Below are 24064 nucleotides of genomic sequence, written 5' to 3'. Positions count from 1 at the left end.
TTATTTACCGTGTTTCTTATGCTGACAATTAAGTTACGTTATTATAGTGCGACTGTAACATCAGGCTGTTATATTTTTCAAACGCGACTTAAATATTATTTATGTGATAATTTTAGTGTCATAATGTTAGTTCTTTTATACGTCACGCTAATATAAACTACGCAGACATAATCCTGCGCAGACGAAGTATACGCATACGAATTACGAAGGAATGCATAGTTACTAGTCGACGGGCAACGTCGAGTAATTCTTTATATAAAATAAAACATAATATTATAGTTTGCACTTTCAATGGGCAACGAAGTGCACGGTATCAGCTAGTAATATAATATAACAACCAAACCTTACCTATATTTATATTTTATTTTTATATTAAATTTTAATATTTTTATGTAATACGGTGAAAAACAATATTTGAATTCAATGCAGAATATTATGTTATAATGTAATATATATAATAACGAAAAAACGAAAAATGTCATAGGTACAACAACATTTTTGATTTATATGTAACAATACAACGATCAAAAATAATATTTTTAAAATACCTTTATAGCAGTATAATATTCAATGTAACATATTGCAATTGACAGTCCCAAGTCTGTATTAAATGGGGAGGAATATTATTTATTTACATAGGACGCAATTAGTATAGTTATTTAAATTTCTACTCAATTCGTATAAAAAGGTATATTGGGTCGCAATTTGTTTTCCTCGAAATCTTTGCTTCCGCGTGCTTAACACAGCACATACAAATTATATATTTGTACTTAATTAAAATCCGTTTGCAGCATATTATTTATGAGTACAATTACATTTATTTGTTATTATAATATTGTTCAAGTAATATTATTAGTATAGAATGTAAAATTAATTATAAATTCAAAGCTAATATAAAAAATTAAGAAATAAACAACACTTATTGAGATAATCTAATATCTAGTATCATAGTTAACGAATATAATCCAATCCTAAATAATAATATTATTATTATTTATTTTATATCGCTATAAAGACAAGAAAATAAGCTAATACCAGCTGCGGTAAATCATAATTGCACCTAATACCGATTAACATAAGAACAATTGCAGGAGATAATAGTTAGGAAATAGTAGGGTTCTGAATTTGAAATATTTCAATAAAATTATGAGTAATTTTTTTTTTAACGTAACTGGTTATATATGATTAGAAATGATTAACTTATCAACCAACGTTTTGTCGTTTAATCTAATAAATAAATACATTATATCCGGAGTGTCCTGGTTCTTTCTATTTTGAATTTTATAGAAAGGAATCGCAGGAATGCGTTTTGGATTAAGGTTGGGAGTTGTATATACCTAGAGATTCATTTAAGAGGACGCCACACCCGCATGTGTTGTCGCAGTCTAACAAACGAGTAACATACCAAATTTACGCTCAGCAGTTCAAGTTTTATGCCGTTAGCTTAAAAATTAGAGTGAATCGACCTATTATGAAACTTTATGTTAAGAACTTTATCTATGTTTTGTTGGAAGTTTTTTTACAATAATTCAGTTTTTAAGTGAGTTATGAGCATTTTTAATTTACATTTATCATACAAGCATACCTCGCTTAAAAACTGAATTGTTGTAAAAAAACTTCCAACAAAACACAGATAAAGTTCTTATCATCAAGTTTCATAATAGGTCTATTTACTCTAATTTTTAAGCTAACGGCATAAAACGTGAACTGCTGAGCGTGAATTTGGAATGTTGAGCGTTTGTAAGACGGAGACAACACATGCGGGTGTGGCGTCCTCTTAACAGAAGAAACTCATTATTTCAAAAACTATAAGAGTTTTTGAAATTATATTTTTTTGTATTATTTAAAGTTGTTAAAAACCATATTTTTTTTCTAATTTTTATCGTTATCATTTATTAGTTTTAAAATATTTTAATAACAATATATACTTACATTTTATAATGCCAATAAAAAATGTTTGAAAAAATACCAATTGGGAGAGGGGGCACAATTGCAATAGTATAATAATACGTACAGTAATACCTCCTCTAACGGACACCTCCCAAGAACTAAAATTTTCTCGGGAACCAACTAAAAATGTTTTATAATCTAAACCTTCTGAATAGAGAACAAAATTTCAGCGATCGATAGTGTCCGGCATTTATAGTAGTTTCACTGTATATATTGTCATCATAGACACTGCGCCACCATCATGCAGTATACTATATAACGCATGTCACCTTATTAAATTCGGCCCAAAATTTAAGAAATACTAATTTATAAAAAAATAACGACTAGAGACATATATTATTTTATTAAAAGATGATGAAACTTATTTAAATCCTTTGGCGGATCGAAGTGACATAATAATGATATAAATGGGGGGATCCAATCACACATATCCCCCCAGTGAATACGCCCATGGTCGGCTGACGTTATAAAAGTGAGCGATTGTATAATAATATTATATTCAATCAATCTATATAATGCAGGTGGCCGCCGCAATAAATTGATAAACATTATTTCCTAGCCGTATTGTCAAGATATATATTGTATAATTTAATTAAATTCAGAGAACCACTTCCAACATCAAGAGAAATCCAACTACGGCGGCAACTACAACAACTGTGACGATATACTCATACATACTATACAGGGCGATGTACAAGAGAATGCTTACCACGTTTTTTTCTTTTTTTTTCGAATTCTGAAATGAATTCTGAATTCTTTAAGTATACCTACTTAAGGTATACAGGTTTTCAAATTCCAACTCAGATTTGTAATACCATTTAAGAAGTGTTCCATGGCGATATCGGCTTCATTTTAACAAATAAGAATCACAATTTTTCTTGTAAAATGTTAATCAAATGACCTTTTTAAAAAAGTTTATATATAGGTGTATCTAAAACTAAATACAAACTAGTACCCAGTTTTTGATTTAGTTTTTGTGCACTCAAGTCCTTGATAATTGATTTGACAGTTATAAGTATAATTATTTGAAAACTTTAATTACCTACTACCAACATTACATCTATTTTTTATGTCTTTTTGAGGTCATTTTAAAGGACTACACTCGATTTAATAATTCAGAAACTACTCGGTTAAATTTTTTTTCAGATACATCAACATCCATGCCTGTGATAGTAGTCTCTCATAGTATTACGGTATACCGTGCTACGCCGGTATAGATTTTAATATTGTAATACCGATATCCGATTTCAATACCGTCAACCTTAAGGCATCGTCTGATTAATGTTATCCTGTATAAGAAACGTTGGTTCCTATTTGGAAAAAAAAAGAGTTTGTATCGCCTGCATGACACTCTAATTAACTTTATAAAAAATCAAAATATTTTAAACGTGATCCTATTAATACAATACTTTAGAATTCCAAGAATAATAAATCGAATAAATTTCATTAAAGCGGGGTTGTGGTGATGGGGGTGAGCAGCATACTTGGCGAATCAACCTGTATTGTATAGGTATATTATAACGGTGGGAGCTAGTCGTAGCTGTTGCTGATTATTATTACCCGGAAAATTCACACCACTTCCTCCTTCCCCGGGGGGCACGACAACTGTAGTACGGCGGCCGAGCGTTTGAAGTTTTTGGATAATTGAATTTCGCTGTTCGCAGAAATCCGTTCGACAGTGGCAACACCACCATAATTTATATTGCTCAACAACAACCACTACTATTTCTACAACAACTGTGTAGTGGTGTCATATACCTTTGTCGATTCGCGTTATTTTGCCGCAGTGTAATTAAATTATTATAGACTCGTTGTAGTCGTGATGCAATGTCGGCACCGACCTCATGCGTATAGGTGTACACACGCCTGCCCAACAGGCACCCACTATACCCACCACCGCCGCGGCAGCTGTCATAATATTTTATAACATACCGTATGCACCCCTGTTAACCCACAGGTGGCTAAACCCGTCTGACCCACGCCAATCGCCGCATACAATGTCGCATCTCTGTCGTATATAATAATATACGCTAAACACGCTGCAGATGATTACAGGGAAAAACGTTTCAAAGTGGAGAAAGCAATAAGCACGCACTCCGTAGATATATATATTATATTCCTATTAAATGCTCTGCGTGCGGTAAATAAATTAGTCGCCGGCGGCTTCCGAAAAATTCTAGAAAAATTTAACCGCACAACAGTGTTATGTAATACAAACTCACATATCAAATTTTAGTTTCACTCAGTTATAGTCCCTCATTTGCTGTGTTTTTTTTTTATTAGTTATTGCGAATTGACCTATTACACAATAATTAAATGTAAGTTATTATCTAAAGCATAAATGGCACTGCAACTGACACAACTTACTAATACTAACCTGTAACCACATAACATGATAAAAAAAATTTTATGAACCTATGGCAAAATCCCGAACTCAATAGAAAAAAAGAAACTGTGATCAACTGACTTCGAATAGATTACGCTTGTCTAACAAACAGTTATTTGATGACCAAAGAAAATCCACAAGAACATGTGATGCATGTGGTGTCTTTCTGACGATAAACCACATACTCACAGAAAGTCAACAGTTCGAAATTTAGTGCAATCAATTCCACATCTCCGAACAATGAGTCAAACCTTATTTAGACAGTCATGATATCACGAACGACAATCCATTTCTCCAAAAATCTGAACTAGAAAATTAAGTATAAAAACATTAAACATGTTATATCTGTAAATGTATACCGAACATTTTATAGTTTATACTAATGGCCAAGTTTTATTCTAATATATTTATGATCAATAAAAGAAAAAATATATATCCATGACATCGCGAAGGCTTTTATTGATATTTAAATTTCATAATAAATTATGAGCTTATGATTATTTTACAATTTTAAAATGAACATAACTTGCTTTGTAATTAAAATAGCAATAAAAGCATCAGTGGTACCCCAGATAATAATCTTACTTTAAAGTTCATAATAATCGATCAAAATGGCCAAATGACACTATAATTTTAAAAATAACAAGTAACATTGTATAATTGATAAAATGTGAACGTTATGTTAAACGTTTATAAGATGGGGACTACTCATGCAGGTGTGGAATCCTCAAACATTTTTACTCGAATTTAATTAAACTTTAAAATGTTAATTAATTGATTAATAATTGTATAATTAAATTTAAATTATACATTTCTTCATAAATGTACTTAATTATTTCGGACCAGAGAAAGAAGTGTATTTGCAATTACAAATTGTAACCAAAATTGTATTATTTATTTATTAATAAAATATTACTTATAAATAGGGGTAAGTGGGTATCGTCTTCTAGTTGTTTTTTATATTTGTCTAGAAAAGTCTAAAACAATACGAGTGCTCTAAAAATATGTTATACATCCGTAGGGAAGCTTTATTTAAAAAATATTATTTCGCATATTTTTAAATTACTATAAGTTTAAATGCATGTTTGAGTACATAAGCAAAATTAAGAAGATATTTGACAAAGTTAATATATAATGAATATAAGAGTTTTTGGAGAAATTGAAACACTATTGGAAAATTGTATGTGTTAAAAATCTTTATAAATTAGCATTGGGTAGCCAATTAACGCAGACAATGTGAGGTAATAATAAACGATAATGACATAGAAACAAAAAGAGGATGTAAATATAATTTTCTTCTTGAATCTAGAGGTAGATACATTAAATATTGATGTAAAAAGTTATTCTTCGAAAGAAAAAAATTAAATTATAAAAACATATTCACCGTAAAATTGATTTGGAAATTCACGATTTTATCACAAAATAGAATTGAAGACATTAGCAATTTGCATTATAATATTATCTTGACAGTTATTCTGAACTTACTTTAGGAGAAAGATTTTTAATAAAGAGGAACTCAATGTCAAGTTTACTTATAAAATAACCCTCCTCACATTACTAAGCCGATCGATTGATAGAAATTAGTTTTTTATCAGAAAAAAGAAAACTTTTCATGTATATATATATAGGTGGTAGATGGTAGGTAGGCACCTTTAAAATCAAATCACAGCAGTGTTCAAATATAATCATAATCTCGTCGATGGATTTATTTTGTTTACTTTACCCTCTCTCTTTACACACAAATTTAGGAAAATAAAAAAAACGTAAGGTTACTATAATATTATAATATATCCACTGCCCTTAAACTTAGAGCGATATAATAATATACCACCCACATATACAAACATTATATAATATTATTATCATCTTATTATTTTGCAGTTTGCTCGATTTAAACACGCCGACGTTAACGTTGACATTTTGACACTTTCATGGCCCAGAGTAGCATTATTTAAACCTATTTCCAATACCACCACTGATGTCGGTTCTCTTTAAGGGATGATGGTTGTTATCGCATAATGCTCTAAGGGGTTTCTCCGAACGTCGTCGATTGCTATTTTATTCCACCCTTTTCGACCCATAACTTCAGTTTATAATACACCATATAATGGTGTGCAATGTACTTTATATTTCTTGCGATATCAGAAATATCCCACGCGCAATATAATCCATTACAAGATAAATGTGCAGGTAAATGTCTATAATATTATAATGGATGACAAAATCAGACATGACGTAGTCCGACCCGACCCCGACTGATAAAAATTAATAAAAACACTAGCACATTTTAGTTGAGTTTAGATAAAACCAAATATTTTATATTACAAAATATATTTACAATAGGTACTTACTACATTGTAGTAGGTACACATCGTAAGTGGCGCCAAGCCTTATATTATGTTTAGGTCAATCAATTTTTTTTTTTAAATTTTGTAAGGGCCTAAAGGCTATAATATGATTATAATATGATTATTATTATTATTATTATTATTATTATTATTATATTCATACTAGAATATATATATATATATGATTTCTCAATGAAAAAAATAAAGGATACATTATTTTTATATAGTTTATACTTATTATACAATATTATACGAATTTGAGACAGTTAATGAAAATAATTAACTCGAGTTAAATCAAGTGACCACAGTATCGTGAAGTTAGAAGTTAATAGTTGGTGAATAATTTTAACAATTTTTGTTAATTTCAAGGGAAAAAAATCAAACTTAACTTAATTCAAAAAAAGTGAACTAATGTTTTAACTAGTTCATGTAATTATCACATATTAAACAGTATTTTGTGCCCATCTATGTATAATGCAATTTAAAACTAATATATTATTTTATCAAGAAACAAAAGCAATGAAAGTAGGTAATAGTACACACCTATTAATTTATTTTTATTAAAAACCAGAATATTTCAATCAAACGAAAAAAGTTTTGTAAACACTCAATACAACTAGTTAACTACTTAAGTCATTTATAAAATTAACTGACTGCTTAAGTTAAAAAGATTTTATGAAATTACCTTTTAACTACCCAGTTAATGCCCACCTTTGACCTAGACGTATCTATTATGATTGCAAAAAATAGCATATAGGTATACATCATGAGTTACTCAAATTAGATTACGTGAAATAAATATCAATGCATTTCAATCAATTTCATTGCACGGCGTTATCTATGTATCATGTATCCTTTGTATTTTAAGCAAATTAAACTTTCACAAATTGTTTTTCTATACGAAGGAAAAAATGTAGATTAGTGGCCCTCGTGATAGGCTGATATAAAGGTTATATTTCCATTTGGCTCGAGTTAATTTTTAGAAGTTCGGCGCCACTGCCTATTGTATATTTTATAGCTTCAAATAAAGCTAGTTTATTAGACCTCTAAAAAATTAAATCACCTATGAAAATGTCATAAAATTATTTTGGTTTAATTGATTATTTTCATGAATCACATTGAAGCAGATTTTTTAAAATAATGTTTTTTAAATTTTCAATACTGCGTTATTTTACTTTTCAAACTAAAGATCATAAATCTTTAGTAAACGAAGAAATATATTTTATTTTAACTTTTGAATTCAGTTAGGTATATACGAGTAGTTAATTTTTAATTTCGAGATATTTGAGTATCCAATACCTAGGTCACAGCAGTAACACAGAGTTAATTTATATAAATATAATATGCACGCGCGCGCGCGCACTTGTGTGGGCATCCACGTGTGTAGGTGTGGGTGTGTGGGTATTTATAGGTGTTATGTATTCAAATTACACATGACGTTAATTAAATTGAATGCTCGATCCTGGTAAGGTTTAATTACAAATATGTTTTAAAATGAGCAAAAAAAATGAGTTAATAATATTATAATGTCTAGTTATTTTCATAAGCTCGGATTTAGGGGAGACAACCCTGTTGGTTGTGTTACATTATAATTCATTTTATTCATATGTACGCATAGCATATTACAACAAACCATGTAACATGTTTACGTTGGTTGCCAAAAAAAGTAACAATAATACACACTTTCCATAAAACTTTGACCAACCACACGTCCGCAATATTACAATTTATTTATCTAGAAACACACACCCGATTATTAAAAACAATAAAAATATCACAACATTTGTAATACACGTCATTGTCCACGATTACACTCATTATGACGAGAAATAGCGTCACAACGGCAGCGATAACTGCTACTGCAGCTACCGTCACGTCTTGTATCCGCACCACACCAAAAGCGAGCTTGTCTATACGTTTACTTCGAATTTGGTGGTTAGATATTAGGATATAATAGGTACTATTCGCGTAAGACACGAATTTCATTTTTTCTCTATTATATATTTAGTAAAAAGCATCGAATTCAACACTGTTTTTAGCTTACATCATCAAATGAATAGCAAAAAAAATATATTTATATATATATATATATATAGGTTCCTATACACATATTATTAATCCACCTCTTACAATAACGTGTTTAGAAAAATGTATAATTTTTGACTGGGATTTATCGTATGGTGAAAATGTTAACTGATTTCTCCTGTGTTCTATTCATCGAGGTTAAATATGTGTAGTGCACTATAATGAATGAGGGTTGTTGAGTATTTGTCGGCCATATTTGGGACAGTCGATTACTATACTTAATTTTAATAATATGCTCTATTGTTAGACCATATTGTTCGAGTGACGAATACTTCCTCATATACGAATTATTGGGTAAAAATCACGAGATGTATAATAATAATTTAATTCATAGCTATGCTAACTATACAACGAATGTCACCACAATAATAATGATAAAATCACAATCATCATAACTCATAATACTTACTAGGTATACACGCAGTCTCCTTTAAAAACAAAACTCGTCAGTTAAGGTTTCGAGTACGGGGGACATAATAAAAGTATGGCACACGTACAGTAATGAAGTAAAAAGGTGTATGACAGTTACTATGGCATATAGTGGGTAGGTAACCTACGTGTAGTGTATATTTATCGACTGTGAGCTCTGGTCGCAATGCGACGATGACATAAGAGTCGTCATAGCGTTTGGGTTTCTAGACTCCAGTAGTCTATTGGTATATAGTCAATGACTATTAGTAAAATCGTATTCACTACTAGTCGCATCCATTATGATCCTTTCCCAGTGGCGTCAACCAAGGGATGAGGGGTAAAACATGATATCGATATTTAAAAAAAAATCGAATTAATAGATTACTTATAATAATACATTTTAAACTAAAAATATTTCTAACACATAGTCGGCTAGACGAAAACTGAAGTGCCACAGTGAAGTTTGAGAACAAGTAGGTATATGCATCAATGGTGGTCAGCTATAAATATTTTATTATCTGTCATCCGGAAAAAAATTTCTGGACACACCCTCCAGACAAGTGAAAGCGGTTCTCTACGTTTACAGTCGAAACCCGTGAGCTTGTTCTTAACAATGTTGCACAGTTATGTGGAACAGAATAGAATTTTTTCAATCGGAACTTTTGGAACTCAGAATCATTTTACTCAAGCAGTATCGGAATTACTCGGAATCATATTAATATTCAGAACATAGATATTTAGAAGTATCGTATCGAACGCATTTATTAGGACGATTGATTTTTTTTCTATAGTTATGGTTGTTTTTGTTATATTATTATATTTTCCGCGTGTACTACGTGGGTATATATTGTTGCAACAGTTAATTTACTCTAAAGTAAAATACAAATTAGTTAATGTTCTTGTAACAATTTAGTATGTACAACAAACCAAAATTATGTTCGCATTACAAGTAATAGCCAATAAGTACATGGTAAACAGAAAAAAGTTAGATTATATCTAAGGCACTGAGTGCTTTGAAAATTACGCATACCTATACCTTCGAATAGCGCTTCAAACCCATAAAACATTTTGCCAGTATGCAATTTTTCGTTCGTTTGTAAATAAAAAGTTGTTTAAAATGTTATTCGTTTCAATGGGATGGTGTATATCTATGGTCATATGATGATATGTATAAAAGTTAACTCCAGTGCTAACAACAAGGATTTAATTTTTATAAGGTTTTTATATTCTCCCCCCCCCCTACATCCCTTTCAGAAATCCTGGCTACGCTACTGAGTACAGCAGTATCTGCAGACGTACAACCTGAGTCCTAAGATAAACTGAACTGATCGTACATTAACCAGTCCAGCTCATCTTGGCACTCATCAACCAACAAATAAAAAAAATGGTTCAAAAACTATATTTTTTAAATATATTATAATATTATAGTTAAAAGAGTTAATGATCGATTTTTCAAATACAGGGAGAATAGCAATTACAATAGTAAAAAATTCAAGAACTAGTAATAATTAAACAGCTTCGTTATACATTTAAAATATTTATTAAATCCATACAAAAATTGTGGAAAAAATCTTGGTCTCTAATTCCGATAACCTGACCATATACGTAGGCACATCGAGATACAACATTCATTAGGCATAATGGCTCATTTTAACCATAATTCGCAGCGAATCAATGTACTTGAAAAGAAGCAGAATGGCGAGGTGGAGCCTTGGAGGATTTTTGGAAGGAAAGTTAGAAGAACCAGTAAGCCCTGTCAGCAGCTTCTGCAAAAACTTTAAATTAGCTGTATTAATTCGATCGACCAACGAGTGAAGCCCGAGAGTTGCTCAAGAACGAATGTGTAGTATATTTAAGTTGAACTCGCTCAAATATAGCTGAGTTATTAGCAATAAGAATATTCCATATAACTGAACCGTACTCGAGAATTGTCCTCCGTTAGAGAGATTAAGTAGCCAACCCAAACTGAGCCAAACACATTTGATGAAACCTACCTATATGATTTTGAGGGAGGGCTACGTAAGATTAGATAGTCAGATAGAATTGATAATTGATATGCTTATTAGCCGACTTAAGGTGTGCAGACTGAACGCAAAGCCTAAGTCAGTCACAGATTTTTCGATAATCGAGATTGAAGTTTCGCCTAAATAAAAAAAATTATGCAGACCGGTATATATATGTCATAGTGGAACAACATTTAGAAAATATTTGATTCTTCAAAATAATATATTTTTCAAACCATTAGTTTAAAAAAAACCCCTAACCGTCACCGAGTGCCAAGATGAACTCTAGACGAGTTATAATAGAATTGAATATGTTATTATTAAGTTCAGTGGCCGTCGCCGATGTTTTGCAGAACAACGTGTTGCGCCATGTGAAATTGGACGCTCAATGCCGTACGATAATACGACGTTATTATGTAAGTACGGTGTTGCGTGCAAAAGCTCTGTGAAAACTCTAACGGTGAGATTTTATCTTGGATATACATTGTCGTTGGCTGGTATTATAGGTACCTAAGTAGGAGGTGATTTATACCGACCGTGTGGGTGTGACCCGCGGGGAACAACCGCTAAAAGAGCAAACAACATATTATATTATATGTGTGCATAATACCTACGCTTATTAATATATATATATGTGATAATCGCGAGTCTGAGGACGAACACAAGCAGGTCGCGCGATGTGGGTGGTGGGTGGGAGCGGGTTTGCTCTCCCGAGCAAAGGACGAATAAGGAAGAAGAAAGCGGGTGTGTGGGTGCGTTGGCCGCAAAGTGCTGAACCGTGTGTTTGGTAGACGCGAACGGTATATAACCGCGGATCGGTGTGGCATGGAGTGGCGCATGACGCGTGCACGAACCAAAGTTGAAGTCACGCGTCCAACTTTCGCGTGCCAGAGAGCTTTATACGTAGGTATATGTCTCAGACGGTACCACACACACGATGGCGAAATCGTCTCTTGCCCCCTCGCCACCATGCACGCCACCACTCACGCACGGTGTAGTTACGTAGTACACGTAAGCAAGTGCACCTCCGGTCGATGTGTTAGACGTAGCGGCGACCGCAAAGACGTATACGGCGTGCCGACTCCACCCCGCCCCACCCCGCACACGAATTTATAACAATACAGTAACTATAAGCTCGCTTGATGGCTTCGGCGGCCGTAGACTTTCATACAACGTATACGTAGGTAGTTATAATAATGTATAACTTTATAATATTATTAAAACCAATAGTCCAGGAAGGAGGTACACCTAGTAATTTTATATCCAGCGCTAGAATTAGAAAAACAATTGAAGGAGGATGCAAGACCAAGAGAAAAATAAAAAACCGAAGATTTCAATGTCGGGTTGCATGTATTGCAAATGTCAATCATTTAACAAATCAATGTAATGAACTAGTGCTTGAACATCATTTAGTGGTTCATGATTGTATTGAATCACTAAACTACCCACCAAATCAAATTTAATTCCAACCCAACATTAGGATATAATATTAGAAGGTGCACTCTGAAATATTTTTTTTTTAAAGAAGAGCTTTTTCGTCACCTCCAAGTCATCTAACCCGTGAGTTCAAGCAGCACTTATATACCTTAATACCGAAAATCGCACTTACTTGATGATAATGCCGGCATGACCATGCCGGCACCACCGGGACGTTGCTGATGTTGCTGTTGCTGTTGTTGCTGTTGCCTTTGCCGCTGCTGCTGTTGCTGTTGTTGCTGCTGTTGCTGCTGTTGTTGCTGCTGAAGTTGTAGTTGTTGTTGTTGTTGCTGCTGCTGTTGCTGCTGCTGTTGATGGGGCGATGACTGAGACAATGGCCTTCCACTACTGGTATTGGCACTGTTGTACAAAGGCGCCGGTGGCTGTTGACGGTAAAAGGACGGTTGTGACTGCGGTTGCTGCTGCTGCAGTCTAGTCTGTGGCTGCTGCGAAGGTTGTCTGGGGAGTTGTTGTGGTTGTGGTTGCTGAAGTGGCTGCTGCGGGTACCCACCACCAGCCATGCTACGCTGTTGCTGCTGTTGCGGCGCTTGCTGCTGATTCATGCCGTACTGCCTGGCCGCGGTGGACGCACCTCCAGGTCGTCCACCGCCATAATCTTGCTGCTGTTGAAACTGCTGCTGGTGCGGTTGTTGACGGTTGACCGCGCTCTGCGGCTGCTGCGGATCGGTGCCCGTGACCATGTCATCGCCCGCCGCCATCAGGCTGTTGATCATCTTACTGGCAAAGTTGAACATGTTTGCCGTGTGCGGCGGCGGCAACGGCTATTTCGTACAACGTGGCGGTTACTACCGCCAATGGCGGTGCCACCGCCTCGCGTTCACGAGTTCGTACCTCGTCGTCGTGGTCGTGGTTGTTCGTGGTCACGGTTGCGTGTGGTACACAGGCACTGCAGGCCGATTCACTGGCGAAGACGTGTGTTAATAAAGACGGCTGTAGTGTGATATAGACCGTAGACAAGTTAATGGCAAATCACGATGGAATGCGTGCGAGACGATAAAATTTAAAGCACGAGCTCGAAATTAAAGTCGTTTTACAGAGCTACAATCGCCCGGTAAGTATAAAATAATTATGTTATACACCGACAATAATAATAATAATAATAATAATAAAAATAAAAATTACTGTATATGCTCGTTTTGGTGGTCGTCAGAGTACAGACCGTTATCGTTATCGTTATACGGTCGGTGGCGATCGAGTGTCGAGAGAACGACCGGCGCACACCCCGAACGAACGATCGCACACACGAGCGTACACACCCAGGACGAACACACACGCGCGGCAGCGGGGGCGCGGCGTGAATGACGTCGACCGTGTTCGGTGCTTGTCGGCGGGTTCGTCGGCGGCAAAGGCGTTCGGCGGCGGTCGGTCTGCGCCGTCGGCGTGCCAAGACAACCATCAAAACCTACCCTTTGGTACTGGCGGCGGCGTCAAGCGGCAGCGCGAGCGGTCTCCGAGTCCTCGCGCGCCCCGCGTCTACATCGCTGCCGCCGCCGCATTACACGGCATGCCGCGCGCGCGCCTGACCGTCTGACCGCCACCGCCAACAATCGATACCACCCCCTCTCCCGTCACCATATTATACTCCTCCGCCTAAAAACAAAACAAAAAAATGCCCATCCCTCTACACACAATGATAGGGGGCAAGTGGAGGAGGGGACGGTGTTCCGGTACGTGGGTGAATGGGTGTGTGTGTGTGTGTGTGTGTGTGTGTGTGTGTGTGTGTGTGTGTGTGTGTGTGTGTGTGTGTGTGTGTGTTCTTAGTTTAGAGACGGCGTTAAGGATATGATCGCGTGGTTATTACCGCCGTCGTATCCATGTCATTTGCACCGCGGGAAATGAGGATGCTTGGTAAAATGTATTCCACGGAAACTGAAGAAAAATAAATTATGTATTATTATTTATTAACAAGCGTTATTCGCAGCTATCATGATATAACTGTCTGGATATACGTGTTTGTATTTTTTTAAATATTTTATTCGTCTCGGCTTAACAATTCAATAAAATATATTTACTTAGAGTAAATTATAATCATTTATAATAGTTGATACGTATTTACCAATTGAATAAGGCACCAAAACTCAATGACAATTAGATACGTCCAAATTTACTATTTTTCAGGAGACATAAAAAACATTGTTTTTTTTATGTGACCATATTATTATGTATACTTAAAAATGTTGAATTATTTTATTGGTTGATACTTGATATATTTAATAATAATAATAATAATAATAAACACAACAATAATTATCATAGTCCATAATAATGTTAATAATTAAAAATCTATTTTAGGTTCGACGAACGTCCAAAACATATCTGGTTATTGCACCGAATATGTTATAATAAATTAATGAAGAAAACAAATTTGATATTTTGTGATGATAAATTTTTAATAATATGATAAATGATAATATGGCGAGTACACGGTGACACTGATTATACTAAGCGAATATATTTAACTAATCTCGTATATTCGTACCTATACTCGTATCTGATATACGGAATTCCTATAGACCAAATAGTTATAGTATATAATTTGTTTTTATAATTAAATTACTACGTACCTATAGACAATTTATATAATGGCATAATTTATAAATATACAGGTATAAATTCTGATTATAATAATTATTAATGATGTATGTTGTCTTAAATTAACATACATTTTATTATTATTGAGTTTTAAATATTTATATGTGCCTATAATCTGTATAATATTGTTTAAATTTCATATCAATATTCATTATCATAGAGTTCGTTTATTATTTTACGGATTGGGTTTTCTACGCATGGTTTTCATTTATATCATTACAATAGTATCAGAGGTGTATGAATGAATTTTGCTAAAGCCCTTTATTAGAACCTTTTCATAATTCTCCAAATATTATTAAATAATGAATTTGCCTTAAATATATAATATAATATTATGTAGGTAATCATATAACAGTAAATGTTATTTTTTTTAACCAATTTCTCGGTTGATGGAAAAATTACAGCAGAAATACCTATTATAATATCATATTATATTATGTTCGCTGCAGCCATGGAGGTGGAATATTCTAGAGATACTAAGCTGCAGAACGAATATGGCTAGGTACCGTCGTAATATTATGTACTTATTGTACTTATCTATTTCAGAAAGAGGCACTGAATATAATTTAAACTAGTAATAGTTTATACTATTTAATCATTCGTTCCTGAGGTCACACGCTTAATCAATACGGATAATCTTAAATATAAGTTGACATTATAATTCATTGTTTTTTACATTTAGAACAATTTTTATTTTAAATCTAATTTTTGTTTTTAAACATGACGTTTATAATAATAAAACTAATCAAAAAATATAAACCAAAATGTACTATTATTATCATCAATCACATACATAACACACGAACATAAAAAAATAACAAGGTAGGTAATAAGTGTCGTAACTCTGATATGTACGGGTAGCCTATATATTTCTATTGATATTTTAAAATTTATTTATATTAGTATATTAAATATACCTGAGTAATAAATTTATTTTAGAAATTAGTATTACGCGTTATATTTTTAAGTAATTACTATCAAAAACATCGTAGACCTATACTATCTAGTTATTATACGACTGTTATTATTATTGTAATTAATTTATAAGTTATAAGTTAATATCGACACGTAGATAATAGAACTTACCGTGTAAATAGGATCGCATCAGTGGCGTACCCGGGAGTGGCTAAGAGAGCTTCAGCCATTGGTCGTGTTATGGAATAAATCTTGTTTAAACGTACGTTTTCAACACTGAAACGATTAAAAATGTATCTACGGTGAACCATGTCGGAAGTAACGACTCAATGGATTAGCTTTGACCAATATTAATAAAAAAGAACTACTCAGTGAGGTTGAAATAATCAAATTATTTTCCAAAAAGCACCCAGAAGGATGCAATTAGAAGGCTGGAGCAAATAATGAAAAAAATAAATGTATTTTGAAGTTATATAAAAAAAATAATTTATAATTTATTGTATAACATATTTTGTATTATAAATCAGTTCCTATTTCCTACTATCTAAATATATCACTATATCAGGAATGTATTATATATATATGTTATAAAAAGTATGTATAGTAATAAAATATTACAATTAACTACTATAAGACTTAATTGAAACTAGTTTGTTAACATGTCAAATTTTGATTTTTTTTTTGTTTAGCAAACTCCCCCCCCCCTCCCCTATGCAACTAGTTTGCATACTCAATATACATAGCAGTGAAAATTACATTGTGTAGAAAAAAAATTATAATTTACAGTAATATCCATAAGTTTCATAAACTAAAGACTAATAATTTTTGAATCAGGTACGACAAAATTGAGTTAGGTACCTAAAGAAAGTTTGTTGTTTTGATTTAAAATTGAAATATCTAGTTTTGGCAAATTTTAAACATAAATTTCCAGTGATGATGTAGACATAATTTTTTCTTTGGGAGGAGTGAGTGTTATTTAAATTTCATAATGGCAGGTATATATTAAAAATGTCTATAAATATCTTGAAAAGTGCTAAAATATTTTGAAAATAATATAATTCCTAAAAAAAAAATACAAATAATTATTTGATGAAAAATTTAAGAATCTGTAGGGATTTGTAATTTTTAAAAGACGTTTATTTTAAAAATTGGTTTTGTCAAAAACTGCAGTTAATGTGTAAAGATTTCCGCATTTTTTGTTTCAGTTATTCTCGACAACTTCATTTCTATGTATATTTTACTTAACAATCAACTAGATCCAATTTCCTACCAAAATGTACACGCAACCAGAATTTACACTTTAAGTTGAAGGTTGAAATATATTTTGAAAAAAAAATGTAGAACCATCATTTCAGCTTAGAGTCTGAAATATAATTAAAAAAACAAAACAATATTTTTACTTTATTAATTAAAAATGTTATTATTTTACTCCACCTTGTAAACTCTGTCAACTAATTATTTATTTCATAGAATATGATCAATTATTCCGAAAATAATAATTGAAATTATATGAGTATATTGCACTATTATACATACTGAGAAACAATTATAAAGGTATGTATATAGAAATATATAAATTTATTAACATAAATAAATACGGTATAATACATTTCAATTAATATTAAATTAGTTAGTCAATCAAAAATCAATAAATTAATAGAGCAAATTAGTACAGAAGCTAGGTATTCCGAGTATTTTAATTACAAATAATATTAAGTGTACAATATACATAATACTATTTTCCAATTAACATATTAAGTTTGATTGTGTGTTTTTAGATTATGAATTTCAATCAGCAGAACGCGTATGAAACACTCTCACCTAAATATTTTATAAGTACCTAAATAAATAGGAAATAGCTTAAAATTAATCTAAATATTTTACAAATAACATTGCGCAATGGTAAAATATAATAATATACGTACAAATTTCAAGTACCCTACGAATATTTTAAAACTACAATGAAATAACTAAAACCGTTATTATTCTTTGTTAAACTACCAATACAATTTCGTTAACATGTTGACATCTAATGGCCATAAAAAAAAATAACAAATTATGTTTAAAAAATTTGAATTTCAGTATAAACCCGGGTCTCACTGTCTCTAAAATGCCTAACGTGCATTTTAGTTGTAAAGAACCTCAAAATATTACCATATAACTATATAAGCCCACGTTAATTAGTAAAATTATTTAATATAATTTTTCTATTTACCTACCTATAGTTCATAAGGGCATGTCCCGTTTCCGCGAGCCAAAAAACTGGTTCCCTGATTTATTCATTATCCTTTTCCGCTAAAAACTAAAAGGTAAGATTCCCGTTTCACCAAAATTTATTTTTGTGAAAAGGCATTTCCGCCAATTATTATTTGGGAACAATGTACAAATGTAACATATTCTTATCATATGAAAATGTTCTTATCATTACATAATTGTATGTCACATACTCATTATATACTTAAATACTTGAATATTTCAAATTATAATACAAGTAATAACTATACTGTCTTAAAAATATAAATTATAATACAAGAAGATGATAATAATACATTAATCGAAAATAGGCACAATTAAATTAGAGTTTTAAAAAAATCATATATTCATTATTTTTAAATATTTAAAAATGTCACAAAAAATATAAATTATAATACAAGAAGATGATAATAATACATTAATCGAAAATAGGCACAATTAAATTAGAGTTTTAAAAAAATCATATATTCATTATTTTTAAATATTTAAAAATGTCACAAAAAATATAAATTATAATACTTCTTAGTATAGGGGTAAGAACGGTAAATTAGCTGTTTGATAAACAGAATAGATACTGAATAGAAATAGTATAAAAATTTAACGTTTGTCAAATAATAGTTGTGTGCGAATTATTAATAAACTACGATACAGTTTATGCTTCCGTTATCGATGATCATCAACGATCACCGAAGATTATAGCTGTTCCTATGTATCGTTGTACCTATAAACTATGGTCTAATCAATTATTATTTATTTGCATATGGCATTGCTATTACATGTTATAATACTATATTTTATGCATACCACAGTATATTATATTGCTTAAAAATTAAAACCATAACTTTTTTTGAAGGAAACGTCCATTGGCTGAAAAGGGGATCGTAGGTACCTTTTTCGTTTTTGGCGGAAAAACCAATATTATTTTGGCGGAAACGGGTAACTCCCGATAATAGTATTTAGTTATTGTCCATTTTCTGCAGTGTATTTAGCTATGGGTTTAGGTATGATACATATTATTATGTATAATTTTTAAAATACAGTTTTAGTCAATCAAACATTGATTATCTATAACTATTTGGCATTCTTACCGGTTATGAACATTAAAAAATAAAATATTAGTAATGGACGATTTTATCAACTCAAAAATTAGGGAAAAATTAGTTATTATTAATTAAAATAAACGTGTAAATTGTATACATATACCTTTTTAACAAGAAATAGTCGCTGGCTGAAAATAAACAACAATCAAACTCGACAACCACAGATGCTTCTAGGCAGGTCGGTGTCGACGTGGAATATTAAACAATTATAATAATTATTAAGATTAGCAAAAAAAAAAAAACAATTAATATTATCTGATTATCTATCATTCGTATTTATAATTAATGGTGTTACATTAGTTATTAGTAAAAAATAACTAATAACTAATTGAATTTTCACAAATTGCTTGCTAAGAAATAAAAAATAAAATTAAAATTAAAAATATTATTTATATACACTATAGAGTATTTACCTAGCGCGGGATATACGATAATAATAGTATAATATCTATATATATATTACTACTATATAAAATTAAGTCGCTTTTTTTGTTCGGGATAAACTCCAAAACTACTTATTGGATGGTCGTGCAGTTTTTTTTTAATTAAAGAGGACAACACAGAAAAGGTTTAAGGCATAAATTTAGTCCAATGAAGTTAATAAGTAATTAGTTATTATTAATTAAAATAAATTTGTAAATTGTATACCTATATATACATTTTGTGCGGCAGGTATTGTGCTCTCGAGTTGTCTGGCGACGATTTTGATTATTATTTATGAATTGTTGATTGTTGGTTGGCTTAATCATTTGAAGGTGTATTTATTGATTGTACATTTGATTGAAGGTTATATTACAACGTACTACTCTCATTTTCGAAAATGTCTAGACGAAAGTAAAGCTACCTTTAAAATACAGGGTCAGGTTTACCACGTTGCCCGTAGTCCTTTTCCATATCGTAAGCGATATAATTTTTTTTCAACATTATGAAGAATCCGCGGTGGCGACGCTAAATCCATATAGCTACATTACCACGGAGACGTGACTAAAAGTAGTCTAAAATAAAAATAATTATTTAACATCTAGAAAATAAATATTAAATTAATTAAATCTGAGAAATTTTGGTATAGCAAAGCAAAGCCGGGTCAGCTAGTAATATTTATAAATAACTTGGTAATAAAAGATGACAGACCAGATTCTATTTTCACTCAGCATATTGGCATCAGGATGTCGTTTTTAAAATAATTTAATAAACAGAATTGAACACATTTATTTCGATAAGCAAATACAAAATGTCATGATGTGACCAATTTGATTTCTGAATGAACATAAAAAAAATGACATTTATCAGAAATATTGTAGTTGGCACTCTTCAGACTTTTCACACCAACCCCAATCTTCGAGATTCTTATGCAATGATAATGATTAATGGTATTAAATTATAATAATTATAATAAGTTATTATAATTAAATATTTAAATACCATTATTATTAATAACATTTGTGAAAATAATAATGTCGTTTTTGGAACGACTTATCTATACCGGTGTTGTACGATTGAGAACGTTTTACCTTTTTTGCAACACGATTGAGAACGATGTCGGCAGATCAAAGAAACAATATTTTGTACCTTAAAATCAAACGATTGAGAACGGTATTTCTAGCGACTTTGCCATTTATCTTAACTTTTAGTAATAATTTTTAGGGGTGGGATTTTGACGCAAGGCATCTTTTTTTGGTGTTTTGAAACTTTGTTTTGTAAGTATATAGTGTGTAAACTCATTTTTTTTGTATTTTTAAAAAAAAAATGCATTTTTTGGGCATTTTTCACAATTTGTTTATAAAATGTACGACAATTCATGTGATTAACAAAACAACTTTAATCTTAAAAAAATGGCTTAAAATAAGTGATGAATGTATTGATTTTACAATGATATGTGTGTGTGTTTTTTTTATCAAATTTAAAATTTAAATATGATTTTTTTGTTAACAATTTATTAAATGTTTAACTTTAATAGCTAAGGATTGAAAATGTAAAACAAAATTCCATGTAAGTTTATTTTGTAACCAAAATATAATGATTGATATCTTATATATATTGTATATTGTATTTTTATTATTTTTATTTTTAATTAATGTGGCAAAGTTGCATAAAAGTTAGCAGGTAAGAACGTTCTCAATCGTGCTATTAAAAAAGGTACGGCCGATAAGGACCGTTCTCAATCGTGTTCTACCCATCTATACCAACCGCTATGCGTGTATTCTTGTACGCATTGTGTTATTCAATAATTAAAATAAAACGCGTTGTCGCCATTTCTGCCAGAACAACTTAACCTAGGGTGTCCAGATTTAACTTTAAGAAATCCGGGACACCAAAATTAATAAAAAAATAAATACATTTTTAATAAATGGGAAATCATTGTGCAATTTTTCGTTAAAATGATAAAGTCTTTTAGGCAGCATAGTCACTACATATCTACATAAAATAATGAACTATATACAAATACGACACTATTAAGTATTTCACAATAACATACAACTTGTATCGTCAGAAAATTACTGTATTAACTAATCCATCCTATTGAATACATATTAATAATATTATTTTTCGGAATCATAGCACTCAAAATTCCCGATTGAAAATTAATGTTGTTAAAGGCAGCAGGTTGGTTAAATTTAGAAAGTGATTATAACTGTGATTATCGTACATTCAGACGATCGTTCTCGAAATAATTTACGATTAGGTCATTAGGATTTGTTCAAAATAAAATCGATAACCGAGTAAGTAAAATAATAAAATACGATATAAAACGATATTAATTTCTGGGACATTACTATTGCAAAAGTTCTAAACCGGAACAAATCGGTATCCCGAGATCCTTTGTCGGGACGCCGGGACATGGATTCCAAAACCGGTAACGTCCCGGTAAATCCGGGACGAATGGCCCCATAGCTTAACCCAAATAAAATTAAAATCTAATTTTATTCTATTAAAAGTTTTAAAGCTATACGTTTTTCCAAAATTATAATGGCTTAACGCCCAATAAAAGGCGAGAGATGGCAGCACATAATAGTCTTAGCATTGAAATCTATAGTTTTTTCATGACTAAAATAGCCTTGGTAACCTATTATCATTGTGATAGGCCATTTTTGTTCTCTCGATTTTTTTTTTTTTTGATAATGTGATATACAAAGTTAATACTCCGAAATTGGTAATATTATTATCATGGTTTAATAAAATGTCTATGGTTATTACGTGAAAATTTCATTGTATTAAAAATATTATTAAAATTATTAAACTAAATTTTGAATATTTATAAAATGTTCAAATTTTATAGCTATTGCTGTGTGCTTGTTGCCCTCAAGTAGTTAATTCTTTAAATAAAAAACCAAAAAAAAATATATTAACACAGTTTTTATAGTTATTTTATGTTAGTATTGTTTTTTACATTTATTATAATAAAATAAAATCGAAAAATCGAAAAATTAATATTAAAAGTATACAGGTTGTCAAAACATACATTACTATGGCATTTAATGAATCAATTCCATCTAATGTTGATAGAAAAACAAATGCTTAATGACATACTGTTGCTACAATAGTTGTAACAAAATAAAAACTGATTTTTAAATACATGCATGTAAACTTAATTACATTTTTAGATACCTAATTCTGATCTTGATGAAATAAATCCAATTGGAAATGTATCACTTAATACAAGTTTTTTTCTTAATCACAGTATTAGTCCTCGAGGAAGATTTACTTTAGATGATAAACTATTTGCACATTCTATACATAAATGTAGAGTAAAGTATTTGAAGTTATGTCTAACATTTTTGCATTACCCTCGAAAAAAACTGTAACTGACTTATTATGAAAAAATCCATTAAAACCTGGAATAAATATTCAAATAATAGAACACCTAAAGTCCAGTCCACACCAAGAAATATTTGCCGGCATCATATGTATCTGACATTGTCGTTGTCCACTAGTTTACAGGTCTATATGATCTAGATTCTAGACAGTATAGTTCATATTATTACAATTCTATTATTTCTTTGAGCATAGTTATATATTTATAGTGATTCTACACTCCATAAGTGTTGCAATAATTCTGCATCAGTTTTTATTAAATCAAATAAATTGAATTTGGTTCCTAATGGTGAAATAGTTTATAAAATAATAAATCATAATTGTATGAGCACTCACAAAAAGTGTTAAAAGTGCACACAAGTACTATCAGTGCAATTAAATCAAATACAAAATATTGCATCAGTTCTCTTAATATTGGCCATCGAATACATTTTTATACTAAATACCTCACCTCAAGAGGACGTTCCATCCTTATGTGTTGCTGTCTTAAAACTGTACAATGTAGCAAAAATTGTTTTGAGCAAGACAACTATACTCCCTCTGTAATTACCAAAATTCTACAATGCATAAAGAAGAACTTTATCTGTGTTATAGAGTTTTTATTATTTATACCTATTACATAAATACAATTAAAGTTATAACTATTTTGTGTAAATAAGTAAAATTTAGTTAAAATAAAATAATGCATATTACCTATTTATTTTAATATAT

General features: G+C 31.2%; 1 protein-coding gene across 4 annotated transcripts in view; it reads right to left on the bottom strand.

The window, feature by feature from the left end:
- Positions 1-14021, bottom strand: part of LOC111030942 (mediator of RNA polymerase II transcription subunit 12-like) — a 115806-nt gene extending 101785 nt beyond the window's left edge. The window contains exon 1 of one of the 4 annotated variants that reach the window (XM_022310682.1): positions 12793-14021. In XM_022310682.1, coding sequence (XP_022166374.1) covers positions 12793-13414 — 622 coding nt within the window. In that variant the 5' untranslated portion in view covers positions 13415-14021. The remainder of the gene's footprint in view (positions 1-12792) is intronic. The other 3 variants (XM_022310684.1, XM_022310683.1, XM_022310685.1) reach the window with 3 other exon arrangements.
- Positions 14022-24064: the final 10043 nt, after the last annotated feature.

Source organism: Myzus persicae, unplaced genomic scaffold, assembly GCF_001856785.1.
Source record: "Myzus persicae strain clone G006 unplaced genomic scaffold, MPER_G0061.0, whole genome shotgun sequence".
Classification (NCBI taxonomy): domain Eukaryota; kingdom Metazoa; phylum Arthropoda; class Insecta; order Hemiptera; family Aphididae; genus Myzus; species Myzus persicae.
This window is presented reverse-complemented; position numbering and strand designations above follow the sequence as displayed.